The sequence below is a fragment of the Drosophila navojoa genome, chromosome 3 (assembly GCF_054131105.1).
Source record: "Drosophila navojoa isolate 15081-1374.11 chromosome 3, UAZ_NAV_1.0, whole genome shotgun sequence".
NCBI classification, from domain to species: domain Eukaryota; kingdom Metazoa; phylum Arthropoda; class Insecta; order Diptera; family Drosophilidae; genus Drosophila; species Drosophila navojoa.
In genome coordinates, this window is record NC_142891.1 from 14,200,766 (window position 1) to 14,218,074 (window position 17,309).

The window sequence follows — 17,309 nt, forward strand, 5'->3', positions numbered from 1 at the left end:
CTCAATGTTTTCTTTGAGAAAATAAAAATAAACATGTTTTGTAAAGCTTGACCTGAAAGCTTAAACTAAATTAAAACATAAATCAACTGGTCTTTATATTTCCTAGGCAACGATTGATATTGAATTCCGATTAACATATTTACATATAAATATGCAAGTGTATATATATATATATATATATCAAGATTTATGGCTTAACTTAAATAGATATCGATACTACTTCAAAAGCATCTGTGGTTTTATACATTTAGTTATATTTAGTAATAGTTGGTAGGATGCTACAGACAAATTTTGGTAGGCGTTAAAGGATTCATTAAAAAGTTAACTAAAAAACTATTCAATTTTCGATCCCAATCTGAAATAAAACGATGAGGAATTTAGCGTGGCTTGTTTTTTTTTTTTTTAATGTTTTCTTGTGTTTGGTTGCCAATCCCCATTTGTAGGTGTTCTCTACACGGACACTGGCAACTGGCGTGAGCCACCAGTTGATTCGGCCATATTCATCGCGTTCGTAATCAAATCTTGATGCGCAGTGGCCAACTTCAATACATGATTGGAAATGCTATCCACGACTAACGTAGTCGGTGTCATAGTTATAACCTGAGGCTTTTGTCGCTTGTAGAATCGCTGATTGCTCTGGGGCGCCAAATATATCAGCTGTCGCGGATCCGCAGTGTTGATCCACATTTCATCGTCTTTTGGTGACTTCAATATTATATGATCCCCCGTATTGACGGCCACCAAATCTGTATCGAATTGTGGCGAAGGCAGACGATGAACGTGCAATACGCGGTGCGTTGGCGTGACGTGCGACAGCTCGCAGGCAATGATACGCAATTCTGGCCATTTGTTCGGCTCCTTGACATGTTGATACAACACAAGCAGGCTGCTCTGATCCATTTCAAAGCTTGGAAAATGCATAACGCCCAGATTCTGTCCCAGATCGAAGCCCAAGTCATAGTTCATTAACGTATCACCACTTCGATGATCCCAAATTGTTATTCGCGTCTGCCCATAACCAATCAAACGATCCTCCGTCAGGCACTCAATGTGTTTCAACTCGTGACGTAGCTGCTTGAACTCCCGTATGCTGGCTAGTGTATCCAGCGTGGGTGTCAGCGAGTACTTGCAGATGCCAGCGCGCGGCTTGCCCACCATCAAATCCTGCTGCCAGGCCATAACAAAGTAGCGCGACTCGGTTATGGTCGTGTAGATCACCTGGTTCGATTCGCTGAATTGTAAACAATTGTAAATTATTTTTAGGTTTATCGGGAGATATTTGCTTAGGACTCACCAATTGACTGCATCAAGATGCACCGAGTGCATCTTGGGGCGCAGCTCCTCGTCACAGTAGTAGTAGACATTCACATACAGCGACAAAAGATTGCTCTCACGTTTATGATGATCCAGCGGATGGCTGCGCATCTCAATGTAAACGGGCGTCGAGTTGTGCGTGCACAGGCGATTATCGTACGGTGCGGGAATTTCGATGTCTAGGGCGAATATATAATATAATAATAATATAAGATGATAATTAAAAAAAAAAAAACGCTGAGCTGCAGGCATTGCTTACCGTTGGTAAGACGACGTGTTGCACCCAAAGGTATCCATCGCTGGGTAAGGCTGTCAGTGGACTTCTCTGAGTCCGCTGATAATTTGCGTGATTTCTCATTTATGTTCGAGCCAAATGTGTGTTGTGGATGCGCCGGATCCTCATCCTTCTGCAGTACATTGAAAATTTTCGAGTACTTCCAAAACGAAACCAATTTCTCCTGCACCACAATGAGCTGATCGAGCTCAAAGTATATGTAAAGCACCTTGCCATTCTTTCCCGCCAGCGGGTTTTGTAGCTCGGTCAATCCTTTCGTCAGCGACAAAAGGCAACCTGGTTGCGTTGGGTGAACGTTTTGCGTTTGGAATACATAAGCGTTCTGTGCTGTGCCAGCTACTTGGCGACTTCGTCGAGAAAAGTGTGGCGAACGCTGTATAGATGGGGGTGTCGCTGGCGGATAGTTTAACGAAGGTTTGCTCAGTTGCGCAAAGGACGAGGTGACATCAAAGAAGCCTTCCGGTGGTGTCTGCCTTTGGGCCTTTGGCGATTGTTGTTGCTGTTGCTGCTGGTGTTCTGCCTGTGCCATATCCTTGGGTTGGCACAGAACATTCACATAATGACGGACTGCAGCACTGTACATCGGCGGACTGACAATGGAGTTGTTCGTGATGAAGTCGTGTATGTCCATCTGCGGGTTTGGAGGTTGTTGCAACTGCAGCTTTGCCTTCAATTCAGGCACCGTTGGACCCACGTCAGTGTTCTCTGCTTCTTTCGGCGGTTCTTCTTTACTTCGTGTCGATGGCAGAGATTTGGTACGGAAACGCTTTCGCCTAGCCACGACATTCGGTTCCACTACCGGCAGCCTCGGCTTCTTGGGCGTAGACGGTGACGATTCCTCTGGATGATTACTCATCGAGGTACCATAGCTGATTACCACTTGCTCCGGTGGCGGCGGCGTCTTTTTGGCTTTTTTCTTCGGAGATTTGGTTGATTTGGCAGCTGGTGTCGAGCCACCGGCTAGTCGCTTGCCTCGTCCGTTCGCCGCCAAATCCGTCAGCTCGTAGCTCTTCAGCAGGCTCACCTTGCGATTTCGCAACAATTTCGAGTTCAAGTGCGTCGTCGATCGCGTAACTAAATCGCGTTCGTTCGGCGTAGTCGCGATGGTGCCACCGCCGGTGGTTCTGCGACGCTTCGCTGACTTTTCCATCATCTTTTTAAGCATCTTGCGCGATGGCCTGGCCTCTGGTGGCAGATCGGGTTTCCGTTTCTGCTGCAGGCGCTCCGGCGAGGGTGTCGTTGAGGTCTTTATAGCCGGTTTCGCAGGAGGCGACGGCGACGGCGTGGCATTATTCAACGACTTCACAATGTAAATGGAAGGCTTGGTTTCGCGCGCCTGCCGCAGACGATTCTGCATGCACTCGTGCAGCTCTTTTTGGGCTGGTGCTGCCGAGGCATACACCTTGGCAAATGCCGCCTCCAAGGACATCGAATGATAGTCGCTGGCAGCCCTGTCAGACGCGCCCTGAGGCTGCTGCTGCTGATCATCAGACTGAGGAGGATGGTAGTAGTACTCCACAGGGGTACCGGCCACTACAGACGGCCTTGGGTATATGAGTGAGTTGCTTGCTGCCAGCGGCATCGAGTTGCCGCTGAGACCCGTATTTTTGGTGCTAATTGTGATGGCGTTATTGCTGATGGTGCTGCTATTATCGCTGACCAGCTGCTGATTAAGGCTTTCATGGTGCTGTTGGCATCGTTGCTCTTCTAGAATATCGTGTTTTTGATCGTGATGGTCATTTTGCTGCTGCAGGACCCGTTGTTGTTCCTGTTGTTGTTGTTGTTGCTGCTGCTGCTTCTGCTGCTGCTGCTGCTGCCTTTCTTTTCGTTTGCCGCGAACATCGCTGCGCATTCGGTCCAGTTGCTGTTGTGTGCGCACACGCAACGAGCGCCGCGCCACATTGCTGTTGGCCAGCTCCCGCATGGCATTGGCCACAGCATTGGCCGTTGCCAGCTCCGTGAGTCCAAGGTAATTGCAAAACTCGTGCTGCTCATAGAACTGTGTATCATTGTGGAGTTCCACACTACGTGCGCGACCTATCAAACATAGAGGAATTCATTATAGGTTAGAGAAAGAGATAAAACCAATGAGTAAAGTCAGAAAACGTACCTGAGGAGAGACTTTGTGATTCCTGTTGCTGTTGCATCATTATATGGTTCTGATCTTGCTCCCTGGAACCCGATAGTGATTCATCCAGCTGACGCCGCCTAGTTTCGCCTTGGTGATTTTGATTAGCAATCGAAGCGTATTCGTGGCATTCGTTGTACTCCTGCTGTGCAGCGGTCGGCTCACAATTACCCAGGTCTGTCGTAGACGTTTCTTTTGTGTCCACACGCAACGACACGAAGTTTTGTGTCCGTACTGGCTGATCTGATTTGCGTCTCAATTGGGGCACTAATGTGGTCGATGATGGATTAACCATTACCTCATAGCAATCATCGTCGTCATCATCATCGAGGATAATCAGTTCGGTCTGCTGCACCGGCACCGTGTGCAGTAGCCGTCTATAGCATGGCCGCTTTTGCCGGACTGCATCGTCACTGGAATAAGGAGTGTCCGGCGCGACATTTGCGTCCACCGCATCCTCCACTGGTTGTTCTTGCATGGCTTGCGTTGTTTTCAAGAAATTTTGTCGCAAATATTCAAAGAATTCGCCAAATGTTTGTTGCTTGGCTGGCTCAGCCTCGTGCTGTTTGAACACAGCGTCAAAGTTTTCCACATCCTCGACAGCGTCGCAGCTGTGCGCACAATTCCAACTGGTCACCTTCTCTTCGAGGCTCAGCTGCGGCTGCGACTGGCGTATATTAGCTAGCCGGCGATCCATCGCATCAGCGGAGAGCGTGTTCTTTAAGAGAGGCATATACTTCCGCTGCCTGGGCGGCGATTGCTCCTCCGCTGTGCCCACATCATCATCGAAGTCATCATAGTCGCTACCATTTGGCATGGACGTGGAGCTATCTGGGAACTCTGTTGTGCTACTGTGTGGTATGTCAGCCGAAGCGGTAACTGTAGCCGCTGTAGCTTGCTGATCCTCCTCCATGCTGCTCGAAATGTTGAGTTGCTGCTCATGATGCAGTTGCTGCTGCTGATGATGATGATGTCCCAAGGCAGCATGTTGAAGCTGCAATTCCAAATTGTTCTCCTGCTCATTCACTATGCAATCGTCATCGTGGTCCTCCAGCTCGTGGTCGTACACCTCACAGATATCGGGTCGATCGTCCTCATAGGGGTCACTCGCCTGATTTGGATCCTCTTCGACTCCATCGAGCACTAGTTGCTGTTGCTGCTGCTGCTGCTGGTGGTGCTGGACGTGTTGCTGATGTTGGTGCTGTTGATCCAGGGCCGCATCACTGAGATAAACATGGCTTTCCGTATTATGCTCCTCTAACTCCTCTGCAGCACACATATCGTTGCAATAGTTGACGCCATTATTAAGACGCTCCTGCTCGTTTGCTGGTTGCAGACCCATCAGGTAAGCACGCTCCATTTCATGATCCGTGTGAACACCGTGGGCAGCCACAATAATCTCGCAGCAATGATCATCCGTCAACAACACAACATTGTCATCATCATAAATGACGCAATCGGCGTGCGATTGTTCAATAACATGTTGGCAATCGGGGGCTACCTGCTCCTGGATCGGCTGATCCGACTGGGCTACATTGATGTTGCCATTTGTAAGCATATAATTGGCGGATGTGCCTGCTATTGGCGTACCTAGAATTCGCAAAGGAATCAGATGAATGCTGGAAATTGGCAGGTGGACAACTTACTTGTAATTGGGGTGTTGACATAACTATGACTCGACGGTTGGCCCTCAATGAACTTATCCATATTGCGGAACATACCATATATAAGTGAAGGGTTGCCCCTTTCCTCAGACGTGTCGCTGTATTCGTGATGTGTATCCTCGAAGCCTTTGAAGCCATTGCTATCGGAGTTAGCTAACAGGCTGCATATTTCCGAATCATCCGATATAAACGGCAGCATGTTGTCCCGTGAGGGATCCATTTCCTGAGCATTCTCATTGGATTGTTGCACCAGTGTCGATTCCGCTGACGTCTGACCCAAATCCGAATTTGTTGTCTTTTCGGCTGTGCCGGAGTTTGGCGGTGAGAAAATGTCAAGTAATCGCTCCTCGGCCGCAGCGTACTCCTTCCGAGAAGCTCCTCCAGTTACTGTTCTTCGCCTGGGCATTTTTGTGTTATGAAATTTATTGAGCACCGCGTATTGAGGGAAGCAACCAACACTTCGCCACTAGCTCACGATGCAGCGTTTTAAGCAAAGAAAACGTTTGAGACAATTTTGTAAATAATAGTTTTCGGAATTTAGCACGTGAAATTTAAATAAAATAAGTTAATCGCTCGGTTCTGCCCTCTATACAATGCCGAAATCGAATCTGACATGATGCGCGTAGGTTTGTTTGTTTATTAATTGTAATGCGTACGCGTACATCTTATATTATTTCATTTTTTCTACAGTCCACTTTATTTCCCTATTTTAAGAACACACGAAAAACAAATTTCTTTGATAGCAACAAATCGCGGCACTTGTCGGTATGTGAAGAAGAAGCATAGCGTATCGTTTATGCGCCGTCCCTTATCGAGATTTTGTATTCACACAAAATTACAAGTATTAGTTTTTATTCTTAGTCAATTTTATTGTTTTTGACTTGATATAAACATTTTATTATATTATATTTTATAATAATAAAACAAAATCAGGAGTTATCAATTAATTAAATATATTTATATATTAATCAGTGATATTGCGAATTAATATTAAACTCAAATCTTCCCAATTGCGTTGTAAACATTTCCTGCGATTGGCATTTATTTTTGGTATTTTATGCGTTTTAGTGATACGGCCACCTTGACAATCAGCTGTTAGTTTTGTTTAAGGCAACGTAAATTGAGCAATACGTTTGTAGAGCGACTAGAACATAAAAATTACACACACTTGAGAAAACCGAGGCGTTCGCGCGCTGATAAGCAAAACAAAAACTAAGTAGCTACTTCGGGACTGTCGAAATAAATATATTACACTTACTCACAACTCGACCCAAACAACTTTAGGCGCTCGAACTGTGCACGTCGCCTTCGTTTCTTCGTATAATAATCAATGTGCTTTTAGTTTGGTATTTTCAGTGTATATTTAAAATCTGCCTATATAAATAAATATATATATGTATTATTTGTGATTCTGGTTTAGGACAATCTCTAGTCGAAAAGAAAAATTCTAAAATAATTAAATAATAATGAGTGACAAATTAGTGAACGGTACTTGCAGTAGCAACGGTAATGGCAACGGCAACGGCGATGCCAGCAACAAAAAATGCAACGGTACAAGAAAGGAAGTGCGCGTATGGTGCGATGGCTGGTGAGTCAGTTTGTTGATGTCTAACTTACATACATATCTACATATAAATGATATATACGTAATGCCGTGTGACGACTATCTGTTGAAATATTTTAAGTGCATAGTTTTAAAAGTATAATAATATACAATTATATCAATTTTCTATTCCAACGGCATTTGAATTTTTATTGCGTCAATCTTATCAATATGAAAAGTTTGTAAATATAGTGCGTCTACAGACAGATTAGCCATTCATTTGAATTAAAATAGGTCCAAGGTCAAAACTAAAAGCGAAACCCGTGTTTCTTATTAAGTTCTTCCACACATATGTACATACATATTTATACAATCACGACGCAGTATTGCAAATGGGCGAAGCAATAGCCAATAATATAATTCTCAACAGCATTAGTTGCGTTTGATTATCATTATTATATTCTCCACGCAGCCCGTTTGACCGGTTTCTTCGTCTGTCCCCAGATCGGGTTATGTATGTATAGACATATATATATAATGATTCTTTGTGATATGCAACCTATAAAGACTTATTGTCCGCATACAGATATGCATATGTATGTATGTTTGCCTGTCCGTATGTATATGCAAATGTCAATTAAAAGAGACTTCCGCAACTGTTCTCTTCTGCTTTGACGTCCTCTGTGTCTATCTCTCTCATGCTCGCATGTGCCTTTAGAATAGATGCACACGCCCAAGCATAGCAGCATCGCGTGATTCTCTGTATGTACACAATGCTGCGTACATCTGTGGCACCAGCATAGCCTCAGCTCTTCACACTCTTTAGCTTCATCCCCTTGTTTCTGTTTACGTCTCGCACGTTTCTTTCGGACTTTACATGGTTTACGTGGCCTTACGTTGACTATGGGCCGGTCGGCGTCTGCCCAAACATCACGTGATTCTCTTTGCGCGCATGCTCCACGCTCGCCAACTTGGGCGGCCTACATTTGGATTGCCGGACGCACGCCATTGACCCAACTTGTAAATCGTCTACGTCATTGTCGGCGCATTTGTAATTTCCAATACATACATACATATGTACATACGCATGAGCAAATTTACCCTACAACTGTGTGAAAATGTATAAAAATATTTTTGTAAATCAGTGTTAAATATAGAATAAAAATTAAATATATTATATATGTATTCACATATGTTATATTACACACTATCTGTACTACACAACTATATATTATAGATATTTTATAATATATAACATATCAACCTGTTAGTCTAGAGAGATTTTTAAAAATACTCTTCAAAAAAATATTAAATTACTTGAAAAATATGACCGAGAGTTTTGTATATTTTTGCAAATTTAGATTAATTAAATATGATTGCACACACAGATTTGTTCAATGATTACAGGATATATTCTAGTGCAGCATTGCAATTTGCACATTTTGTGTTTGCTCGTTTGCATAATTAAATTGACATTTCGCATCGTAGTCAAGGTCAGCGGTCAAAGCAAATCACCAGTGAAACTTTCTAAAGGGCAAACTGTAAATAAAAACTTCAAATTCTCGTATATATTTAAGCACATATACATACATACATACAGATATATGTATGAGTTCACAAATCTATAAATATGTATATTCACACAGCGTTTTTAAAGAACACTTGGGTAAAGATTTTATAATTTATTTTTTAAGCACAAAAGAAAAGACATACATATGTACATATGTACTTTTTCACTATAAATTCAAAGTAAACCTATGCTTTACATAGTGCAGCTTGAAAGGTTAACAGGTTCAGTTAGTCGAGCAATCTGCATTCAAAATTAGGGTATCAAAATGTCAACGAATGTGTGGTATGATATAGCACACCTGTCGCATTTGATAAGCAGAGTGTGAACTATAAATATAATATGGAAACTTTATCAAATGAGAACTATCTATACCAAATATTTAAAGCCACACATACAACCAAATACATATCATATGGCTTATGTGTTAAAACTATATAAAAGGTAGTTCCCCGATAATGTACATAAGAGGAAGATTAAATTTACCCCAATTTCGAACTATATAAACTGACTCACGAAAAAAAGGAATTTTAGCTCTTGTATGTAAAAATTGTATATAATATGATTTTCTATCAACCTTTAAGTCGATATGTACATCTGTATATATGTATGTGTATATACATAACCTTTTATTACGATTTAGGGAGGCCAACGTTTTTGGAGCACGTCTTAAAAAGCATATTTTATAACTGAACATTTTCCGGGTACATTGAATGATTTGTAGTGCCACATGAGCAGTAGCAGCAGCCGCCCCATGATGATCTGGGGTTAATGAGCATTGCTCGTGGGGAAAGCTATGCGCATATGGGAGATAAGGAGAATCATGCCAAATCCATTCAGCACCAGCTGTGCCCCATCCCCAGCTCAGCTCAGCTCGGCCCAGCCCATGCTATAAATAAGTAACAAAAAAAATGTATATATACATTCATGTCAGACGTGGCCCTTTAATCTCTATCAATTGAAATGGTTTCCCATCGATAGGAAAGATCATTGACGCAAACGTTAGGATGCATTGTGAATGGCACAAGAATTCGTTTTTATACTCATTCACGAAGTGAATTAGTATATTGGTTTTGTGCAATGTCCGTCTTGCTGTCCGTCCGTCCGTCCGTCTGTCCGTCTGTCCGTCTGTCCGTCTGTCCGTCTGTCCGTATGAACGCAGTTCATTTCGCCGCTATTGAAGCTAGAGACTTGAAATTTGGAACACATACTCGTGTATAACTCCGATTTATAAAGTGTTAAAATTTTCCCGATCCGCCCACTAGGGGCGTGGCAAATCGGAAAATGCATTTTCCGATATACCAGAAATCATGTTAGTTGAAGAGCTAGAAAGTTGAAATTTGGTATGTAGATCCGCGTTGACCCCCCAAGTCCAAAAAGCTATGGTGGATATATCTACGCCCATTGGGGGCGTGGCAAATCAGATAAAACTGTATCTCCTAAAGTTCTAAAGCTAGAACGTTGAAATTTCGCACGTGAGCTAATGCTATAATTCTATAATGACTGATGAAAAATTTTTATGTCTACGCCTACTAGGGGCGTGGCAAATCGGACCTGAAGATATAGTGATTTTTCAAATTTGGCTATATTCTAGGCACTATTGATGCTACAGACTTGAAATTTGGTATATATACGCGAGTTGACCTCCCAAGTCCAACAAGCTATAGTGGATATATGTCCGTCCAAAGGGGGCGTGGCAAACCGCAAAACTTTATATCTCCGACAGTTTAAGAGCTAGAAGCTTCAAGTTTGGATAGTTAAGTTACTGGTAACGTCCTCTATCGATGCCCTAAAAATAATTGTCACGCCTCTTTGGGGGCGTGGCATATCGAAAAATACCCTGTAATTTTCACATTTTTTGAGCGTAAGCATTCAAATTTCGCATTTACGTAACCGTTAGCTCTTTCTAAGAACTGGCCAAAAATGAGGTGTCTACGGCCACTAGGGGCGTGGCAATCGGCATTTGTATTATCAAATTGCGACATTTATATGCTTGAGCTACCTACATACATATGTATGTATGTATATGTATATACAAATAGGCTTAATAGGCATTGATAACACGGAAGGAAAGATTTTTATAAAATATAAAAATAAAATTTAAATATTTAAAAAATATAAAATAAGCTAAAATAACAAAATTTGCAATTTACAAAAAAGAGTTTTCCGCGGGATGTGAATGAGTATTCCGCAGTCGGTAGCGCCCGACTGCAACGTTCTTACTTGTTTTTTTTTATGTCGTGTCAATGAACTTGGGCCGTCCAAAATCAATGTAAACCCCTTGGGGCATCCGTTGCGCCTCCCTCAGCATATATGTACATATGTAAACACATATGTATGTGCATATGTATATGCGCTTCGTCGCTATTCCTGTGATTCCATTATCGCGGGAGCGCAAATTCTACTCTGAATCGCGTGATATTTTCTTAATCAGCGGCGGTCAGCGTAATTCAATTGATTAAAGCCCCAGTAAGTGCTCTGTGCTATAGTTGATCCTCCACACATGTGTACTATAGACGTAGCAGCTATATATACATATATAATTCCATTCGGCACAGATTTCTTTGGTGTCGCAAAATCTCCGGGAGCAAAGGTTCTTCGGTGGTTGGTTGTTGTTGTTGTTTTTATGAATGATGATTGGACCACAATCTGCTCTGTCTACCCAAAATCCATTTTGTTGTTAAGGCCGTCTTCAGAACCTTATCGGTTCAATTGAGTGACGTCGTTTAGCATCACAGTTTCTTCGATTGCCCCGACTAGTATGACTAGTTGAAAATATTTATGCTATGGCTAATCTACGTATTTTCTGGGCCTTGGTCATGCCTTGACGCTCTACAAAAACTGCTTATATAATGTCATTACATTTACCAGTACTTCCCATCGTCTAGTAATAGACGTGGCCCAGTCTGACTATTCGATATAGGTGACGTCGTGGCTTGTTATCTAGATGGGCTCACCTGGCAATTGACTGGAATTCGATTCGCATGCTTTTTGCTGTCGTGAGTTAAGTGAGTGAGTTATCAGTTGTTATACACATAACCAGCTATGGTACATTCATTCTTTTCGGCTTCGTGAGTGGACTCTCTTGCATAAACAATAATTATTTAATTGCAATTAACTGGCCTCGTCACATTGATATCATGTATTCGGTTATCTACAACAGTTTCTGCAAATCACTTAAGACATATTGCTATATATTATATTATATTATATTGTTTAGGTTTGGCAAGCTTTAAGCATATTTATCTACAAACTGACATCCGCTTAAAATTCTGTAGTGTTTTATAATAATAAACAATGTATACTCTATGCCATTGGGTGTCCCTTTGAAATACGCGAGCTTATTTAACTTGTGGATAGCAATAAAATACCAACAATATTTACACGAATAAATTTCGTAAGTTTTGGGACAAAAGAAATGGGCAAGTGTTAAATTAAAGCCTCTCGGCACGTACAAAACATTTGGCAAGAACTTGTCACGTGTTAGCAAGAAATGCGCTTGGATTCCCGCATTCCATACATTTGATATATATGAGTATATAGTATACGTATATATATGACAAATGAATGCAATGAAATCAATGAAACTCATCATGTCTCACACACAAGCATCACACGCTGTTGTGGCGATTCACAACTGATGATCGTGTCCAAAGTGCGACGATGGCGACGCTCGACAAAGAAAGAAAAAGTGGAGCGATTCGAGCAAGTGGCGTCCGTCTTTGGGGGCCAGACATTGACTTATTCGCACTTTGAATATGAGTTTTACCTCCCTGGCTTTGTTTGCTTTACGCAAGTGCTTGTCTCTCGGCACATGCATTGTTCATTTGAATATTCGTAATTAAAGTCTCAATAGTTAATTGAATAATGTGGCTTAACTGCGCAAAATTCTATTGTTTTTTTGTTTGTTTCCATCGACACTTTTAGAGGGTAAATATCAGAAGTCACACGGACTGTGATTGAGTTTTTCCGCTTAGTTAACAGCTTTTTCATTAATTGTCATCGGGGAGGTATATGAACCCGGCTATGCATGGAAAACTTTGCCGTCCGTGTGCTAATATAGTAGCTATAATCGACTTCAGGGTTATCTGGTACATTTAGCTAATGTTACACATGAATCAGTCGTCAGGGATCGCATCATATTCGATTACAACAAGGTCGTTTCAGTTCATTGGAAACTTGAGCTCAATAAACTCTGAATAGTATTATAAATGGTATTAGCTCGTCAATTAATTGATGTTTTCTTAATCTAAAATTTAATTTTACTTTACTTTGAAATGCAACTGTAGCTTATAATAGTATTGTAAATATTGTAAATGTATTTTTAAATGTACTTTTACTTATTTATTTACCAGATCTGAATTAATTAGTTAGTTCAATTGGAAATGAATACTATTGTAATTTATATTAGTCTAGCTAATCTGAAACGAATTTGGTTGAATTTATTGGAAATATTATATAGTCTTTACCAGACCTAAATTAATTAGTTATGTCAAATGGAAACGAATACTATTGTAAATTATATTAGTCTAGCTATAAGACTAGGTAATTGAAAACGCAAATAGACTTTTACCGGATCTGAAACGAATTTGCTTCAATCTATTAAAAAATGAGCTCAATGAACTTGAGCTATCTTTTAAATGGCATTCACCAGTTATCAGGCTCAAGACTTTTACTTTTTCTATCTCCTTTTCCAGATCTATAACTTAATTAGTTGAGCTACACGCGCTATGTTCCTTCTATAATAGATAAGGTCTAAACAATTTCCTACTTGCTTGGTTTCTCTTTCTATTCCGGTTAAATTGATAAGGGAGTGCACTGGGGGCGGAAACAATATACAACGTAAATATTAATATGCATAGTTGTTTTTTATAATTGACAGCTATGATATGGTCCATTTTGGGCATGCCAATTCACTGCGACAAGCCAAGGCACTTGGCGATAAAGTAATTGTCGGCATTCACACCGATGAGGAGATCACCAAACACAAGGGACCGCCCGTTTTCACCGAGGAGGAGCGCGTCAAAATGGTGAAGGGCATTAAGTGGGTCGACGAGGTGGTTCTCGGTGCGCCCTACGTGACCACTCTCGAGGTCCTCGATCAAAATGACTGTGATTTCTGTGTGCATGGCGGTAAGTGGCCTATCAATAATGAATCTCTCCATTTGCTAATTGCTGTTGACTTCATCATAGATGACATCACAATGACTGCCGAGGGTGTCGACACATATCATCTGGTGAAGTCAGCCAACCGTTACAAGTGAGTGACCCACACATATCGAAAGTGTAATCTGTAACTAATCCTATTCTCTTTCACGCTCTCCCTCTCTGCTCGTCACAGGGAAGTCAAGCGCACCGCTGGCGTTTCGACCACAGACCTCGTGGGTCGCATGTTGCTGCTAACACGCAACCATTTCCGTCAAGGCTCCGCCGAATATGATATCGAGAAAGAAGGTAGCAGCATATGCGTGTTGCTTAGATTAATTAATAAGCTATAAGTTGCGTTCTTTTATGTGCATCCACCTCATCATCCAGCTGTTGCTCTCATATACCCACATACGGTTAACTAACCCGAACTAACAATTAATGTTGCTTTTGGACACTCTCTTTTCTTTTATGTTAATTTTCTGGTACTTTCTACTTTACGATACTTTTATTTCGCTGCATGTTGAACTTAACTCACACACTTACACACACACGACACAAAATCCAAGATCCAAGTATGAGGAGAGAAGCAAAGTTATAACTTTTTAATGTTTAGACATACTTTTATAATTAATATGAACCTTAATGGGGTACGCACGCTTTGCTTTTAGTTGGTCGATAATTATTCCGTTAGAATTTGTCTACATAGTCCGTAGCAATCTTTTAAACCTGTAACAAAAAAAAAAAAAAAAAAAAAACTTGCTTTATTTTGCTCTCTACATCTTTACTATTTCTCTTCTTTTTATTTCTATGTGCGCACTGTTTACCACTAACCAAAACTTTCAAAAATCAAAAAACCTATGAACTAAAATCTCAAAATCCCGTGCGTGCTGCCGCCCCGCGTTCAAACCAAAATGAATATCCTTGAAATATATATTTACTATGAAACCTGCAATCAAACGAAATCGAAATGAAATATCAAATCAATCAAAACCTAACTGTAATTTGCGCTATGTACTGTAATGCCCATATCTCTACCAATCAAAAAACAAAAACCAAAAATTCGAAAATTTCCAAATTTGATAATCCACAAAACAGCAAAACTTTTAAAAATTCAACAACTGCAATCCCGTTTAGGTTCATCGAACATGGGTCAGGACTCGGCAGCCAAGAGTCCCTGGACCGGTTGCAGCCAGTTTTTGCCAACAACACAGAAGATAATCCAGTTTAGCGATGGCAAATCACCAAATCCCGGCGATAAGATTGTAAATATAAACATAATTCCTATTCATTTCTTGCATTGCATTAACTGCCGTTTCGTACACAGGTTTATGTGGCTGGCGCATTTGATCTCTTTCACGTGGGTCATTTGGATTTCCTGGAAAAGGCTAAAAAATTGGGCGACTATTTGATTGTGGGCCTCCATACAGATCCCGTTGTCAATTCTTATAAGGGCAGCAACTATCCAATTATGAATCTTCATGAGCGCGTGCTTAGCGTTTTGGCCTGCAAAGTAAATAGCGAAAGAAGGACAACCTCATGTCTCATGTCTGTACTAATATCTGCCTTCTCTGCATTCGCAGTTTGTCAATGAGGTGGTCATTGGTGCACCCTACTGTGTCACTGAGGACCTGCTGGATCATTTTAAGATAGACGTTGTTTGCCATGGACGCACACCAATCGCTCTTGAGGATGGGAAAGTTGATCCATACGCTGTACCTAAGACCCGAGCCATCTTTGAGCTGATCGATTCTGGCAACGATATGACCACAGAGCGCATTGTGGAGCGTATAATCGTGCATCGGCTGGAGTATGAGCGTCGGAATCAAGCCAAAGAAAAGAAAGAAATCGAAGCGTTCGAGGCGTTGCAGCGACAAAAGCAAACACAAAAGGCGGGTTAGACCCGATTTTAATACAATAGACAATGTTCTTTTTAGCTACTTTCTCGTTAAGTATGTTTCGTTTTATCGTTGTCGATTTTTTTGCATTTCGTTTTGTTTTTGTGTTGGGCATTTGCGAAAGCAAAATCAGCGGGCCCCCAATTGTTACATGCCCCACAACACACATATTTACCGCTCACACAGCTGTATACAAACTTGATGTATACATATATAATACCATAACTATAGCTTATCAAATCTAAATTTTACGTATGTAGGCTCAAAATTTGTAAATTCTTTTATTTCTTTATTTCTTAAGTGTAACGAGTGCGAACTCAACAAAATTGTACGAAATATATTTAAGTAAAATCTATAACAAATGTTAGTGGATTATTGTTTATATTCACGAACAATTGAATTAATAATTGAAGATGCTAGCTGCTAACTTTTGGAGCCAGCTTGCAGCTTCGACCGAGCGTAATCTCTACAATTGTGTTTGCTGTATGAATTCCTTAGTTAAAATCTATGTCTGTGTACCATTATGTTTGCATGTGTTTAGTTTATTAAACAATATATCATTAAACTATTGCCAAAAACAATAAAACTTATTTATAGCCTAAAGGTCATTTTATTGATTAATGTTTAAATATAAGTTAAGTTCTAATTGAATCTGTCAAATTCTCTGCTCGCCCATGAGATGCAGTTCCACATTGAGAACCTGCTCACCCTCACTTTTTGCCATTAGCTCCCGCAAATCCTCAAAGCTAATGACAACTACGTTAAAGTCCGTTTTGATGAAGTCACGGCATGGCGTTGGCTTTAGGCCAGATGTCGGCAATTGACGTGATTGCAGCCGTTTGGAATAGTACCGTACCGATTCGGATGGCTGTACTACACAGCGTAACGATACTGTCACGCCCTGCATCGGGGTCGCTACCCAAATGGCAACCACATCATCAATTTGCTTACGGTGCCAAAGTAGTCCATGTCGCGTACGGCAAGCAAAGAGCAGTAGAACGCCGTGCTGGGAGTACTTACGGTATTCCTTTGGCAGCAAAGTATTTCGCGGACATTTGAGGGGGTTTAGACCAAAACGCTGATAGCCATAGACACTCAACAGAGTATGCACATCATAATCGAGATAACTTAGGTTGCAAGAAGCACGCAAGGTTTGCTTTTCAACCGGAAATGGCACGTCCACGAAGGGGACACCTAGTCGGCGCATATGCACATTTATATAATGAGAGAGCCAACCATTCGGATCTAATGCACAATCGCACCCGTGGCATGGACATGAAATCATTTTCAGGCGCGCCCATTCTGATTTCTGATCCGGAATTACATAAAGTGGGGGATGGCGGTCTCGATCTATAATGGACTCATACCGACTCAACTGCACCATTTTAAAATCTGTCGAGGCAACCGCCACCGGCAAGCGATAGTTGGAGAAATGTTTGGTGCATATTAAATGCTTGGTGTCTTCCAAATGTTTGATGTGCTTTTCTTTCCGACGTTGTCGCCGCTTGCTGCTCCTGGATTTGGGAAAATCGTCAGCGTCGAAGCCAGTGGTAATTCCATTGGACGAGCTGGCGGGTTGCATTGTTAGGCCTTAAGAAATTATACTACCACATAATTTAGAAACAAAAATAAAACAAAAATTTTGAAACCTAAATATTTTACATTTAGGTTTGACATACAAATTTACGTTGATTGATTTTACGCGGGCACAATTCAAAATGAAAAACAGCTGGCAGACTAACAGCACTGTTCGGT

At 41.3% G+C, this 17,309-nt stretch overlaps 3 protein-coding genes across 5 annotated transcripts; 1 reads left to right on the forward strand and 2 right to left on the reverse strand.

The window, feature by feature from the left end:
* Window positions 1-232: 232 nt before the first annotated feature.
* On the reverse strand, window positions 233-6,196 carry LOC115563035 (uncharacterized). The gene is made up of 5 exons (XM_030385388.2): window positions 5,384-6,196; window positions 3,720-5,327; window positions 1,574-3,646; window positions 1,295-1,493; window positions 233-1,231 (listed from the first exon to the last, which is right to left on the reverse strand). Exons 1-5 carry the CDS (start codon window positions 5,805-5,807, stop codon window positions 451-453), a joined length of 5,085 nt encoding a protein of 1,694 aa, XP_030241248.1. The 5' UTR covers window positions 5,808-6,196; the 3' UTR covers window positions 233-450.
* A 285-nt stretch (window positions 6,197-6,481) lies between these two features.
* On the forward strand, window positions 6,482-16,157 carry Pect (phosphoethanolamine cytidylyltransferase). Of its 3 annotated transcripts, none has more exons than XM_018098549.3 (7): window positions 6,482-6,989; window positions 13,394-13,644; window positions 13,705-13,771; window positions 13,853-13,965; window positions 14,755-14,921; window positions 14,984-15,169; window positions 15,240-16,157. In XM_018098549.3, exons 1-7 carry the CDS (start codon window positions 6,868-6,870, stop codon window positions 15,555-15,557), a joined length of 1,224 nt encoding a protein of 407 aa, XP_017954038.1. In that variant the 5' UTR covers window positions 6,482-6,867; the 3' UTR covers window positions 15,558-16,157. The 3 variants fall into 3 exon arrangements, with proteins under 3 accessions (XP_017954038.1, XP_017954040.1, XP_089114753.1); XM_018098551.3 differs by having other exon boundaries at window positions 14,794-14,921; XM_089258627.1 differs by lacking the exon at window positions 6,482-6,989 and adding an exon at window positions 11,497-11,519.
* LOC115563034 (uncharacterized) lies at window positions 16,142-17,233 on the reverse strand. The gene has a single exon (XM_030385387.2). The coding sequence runs from the start codon at window positions 17,134-17,136 to the stop codon at window positions 16,210-16,212; it is 927 nt and encodes a 308-aa protein (XP_030241247.1). The 5' UTR covers window positions 17,137-17,233; the 3' UTR covers window positions 16,142-16,209.
* Between the last annotated feature and the right edge of the window lie 76 nt (window positions 17,234-17,309).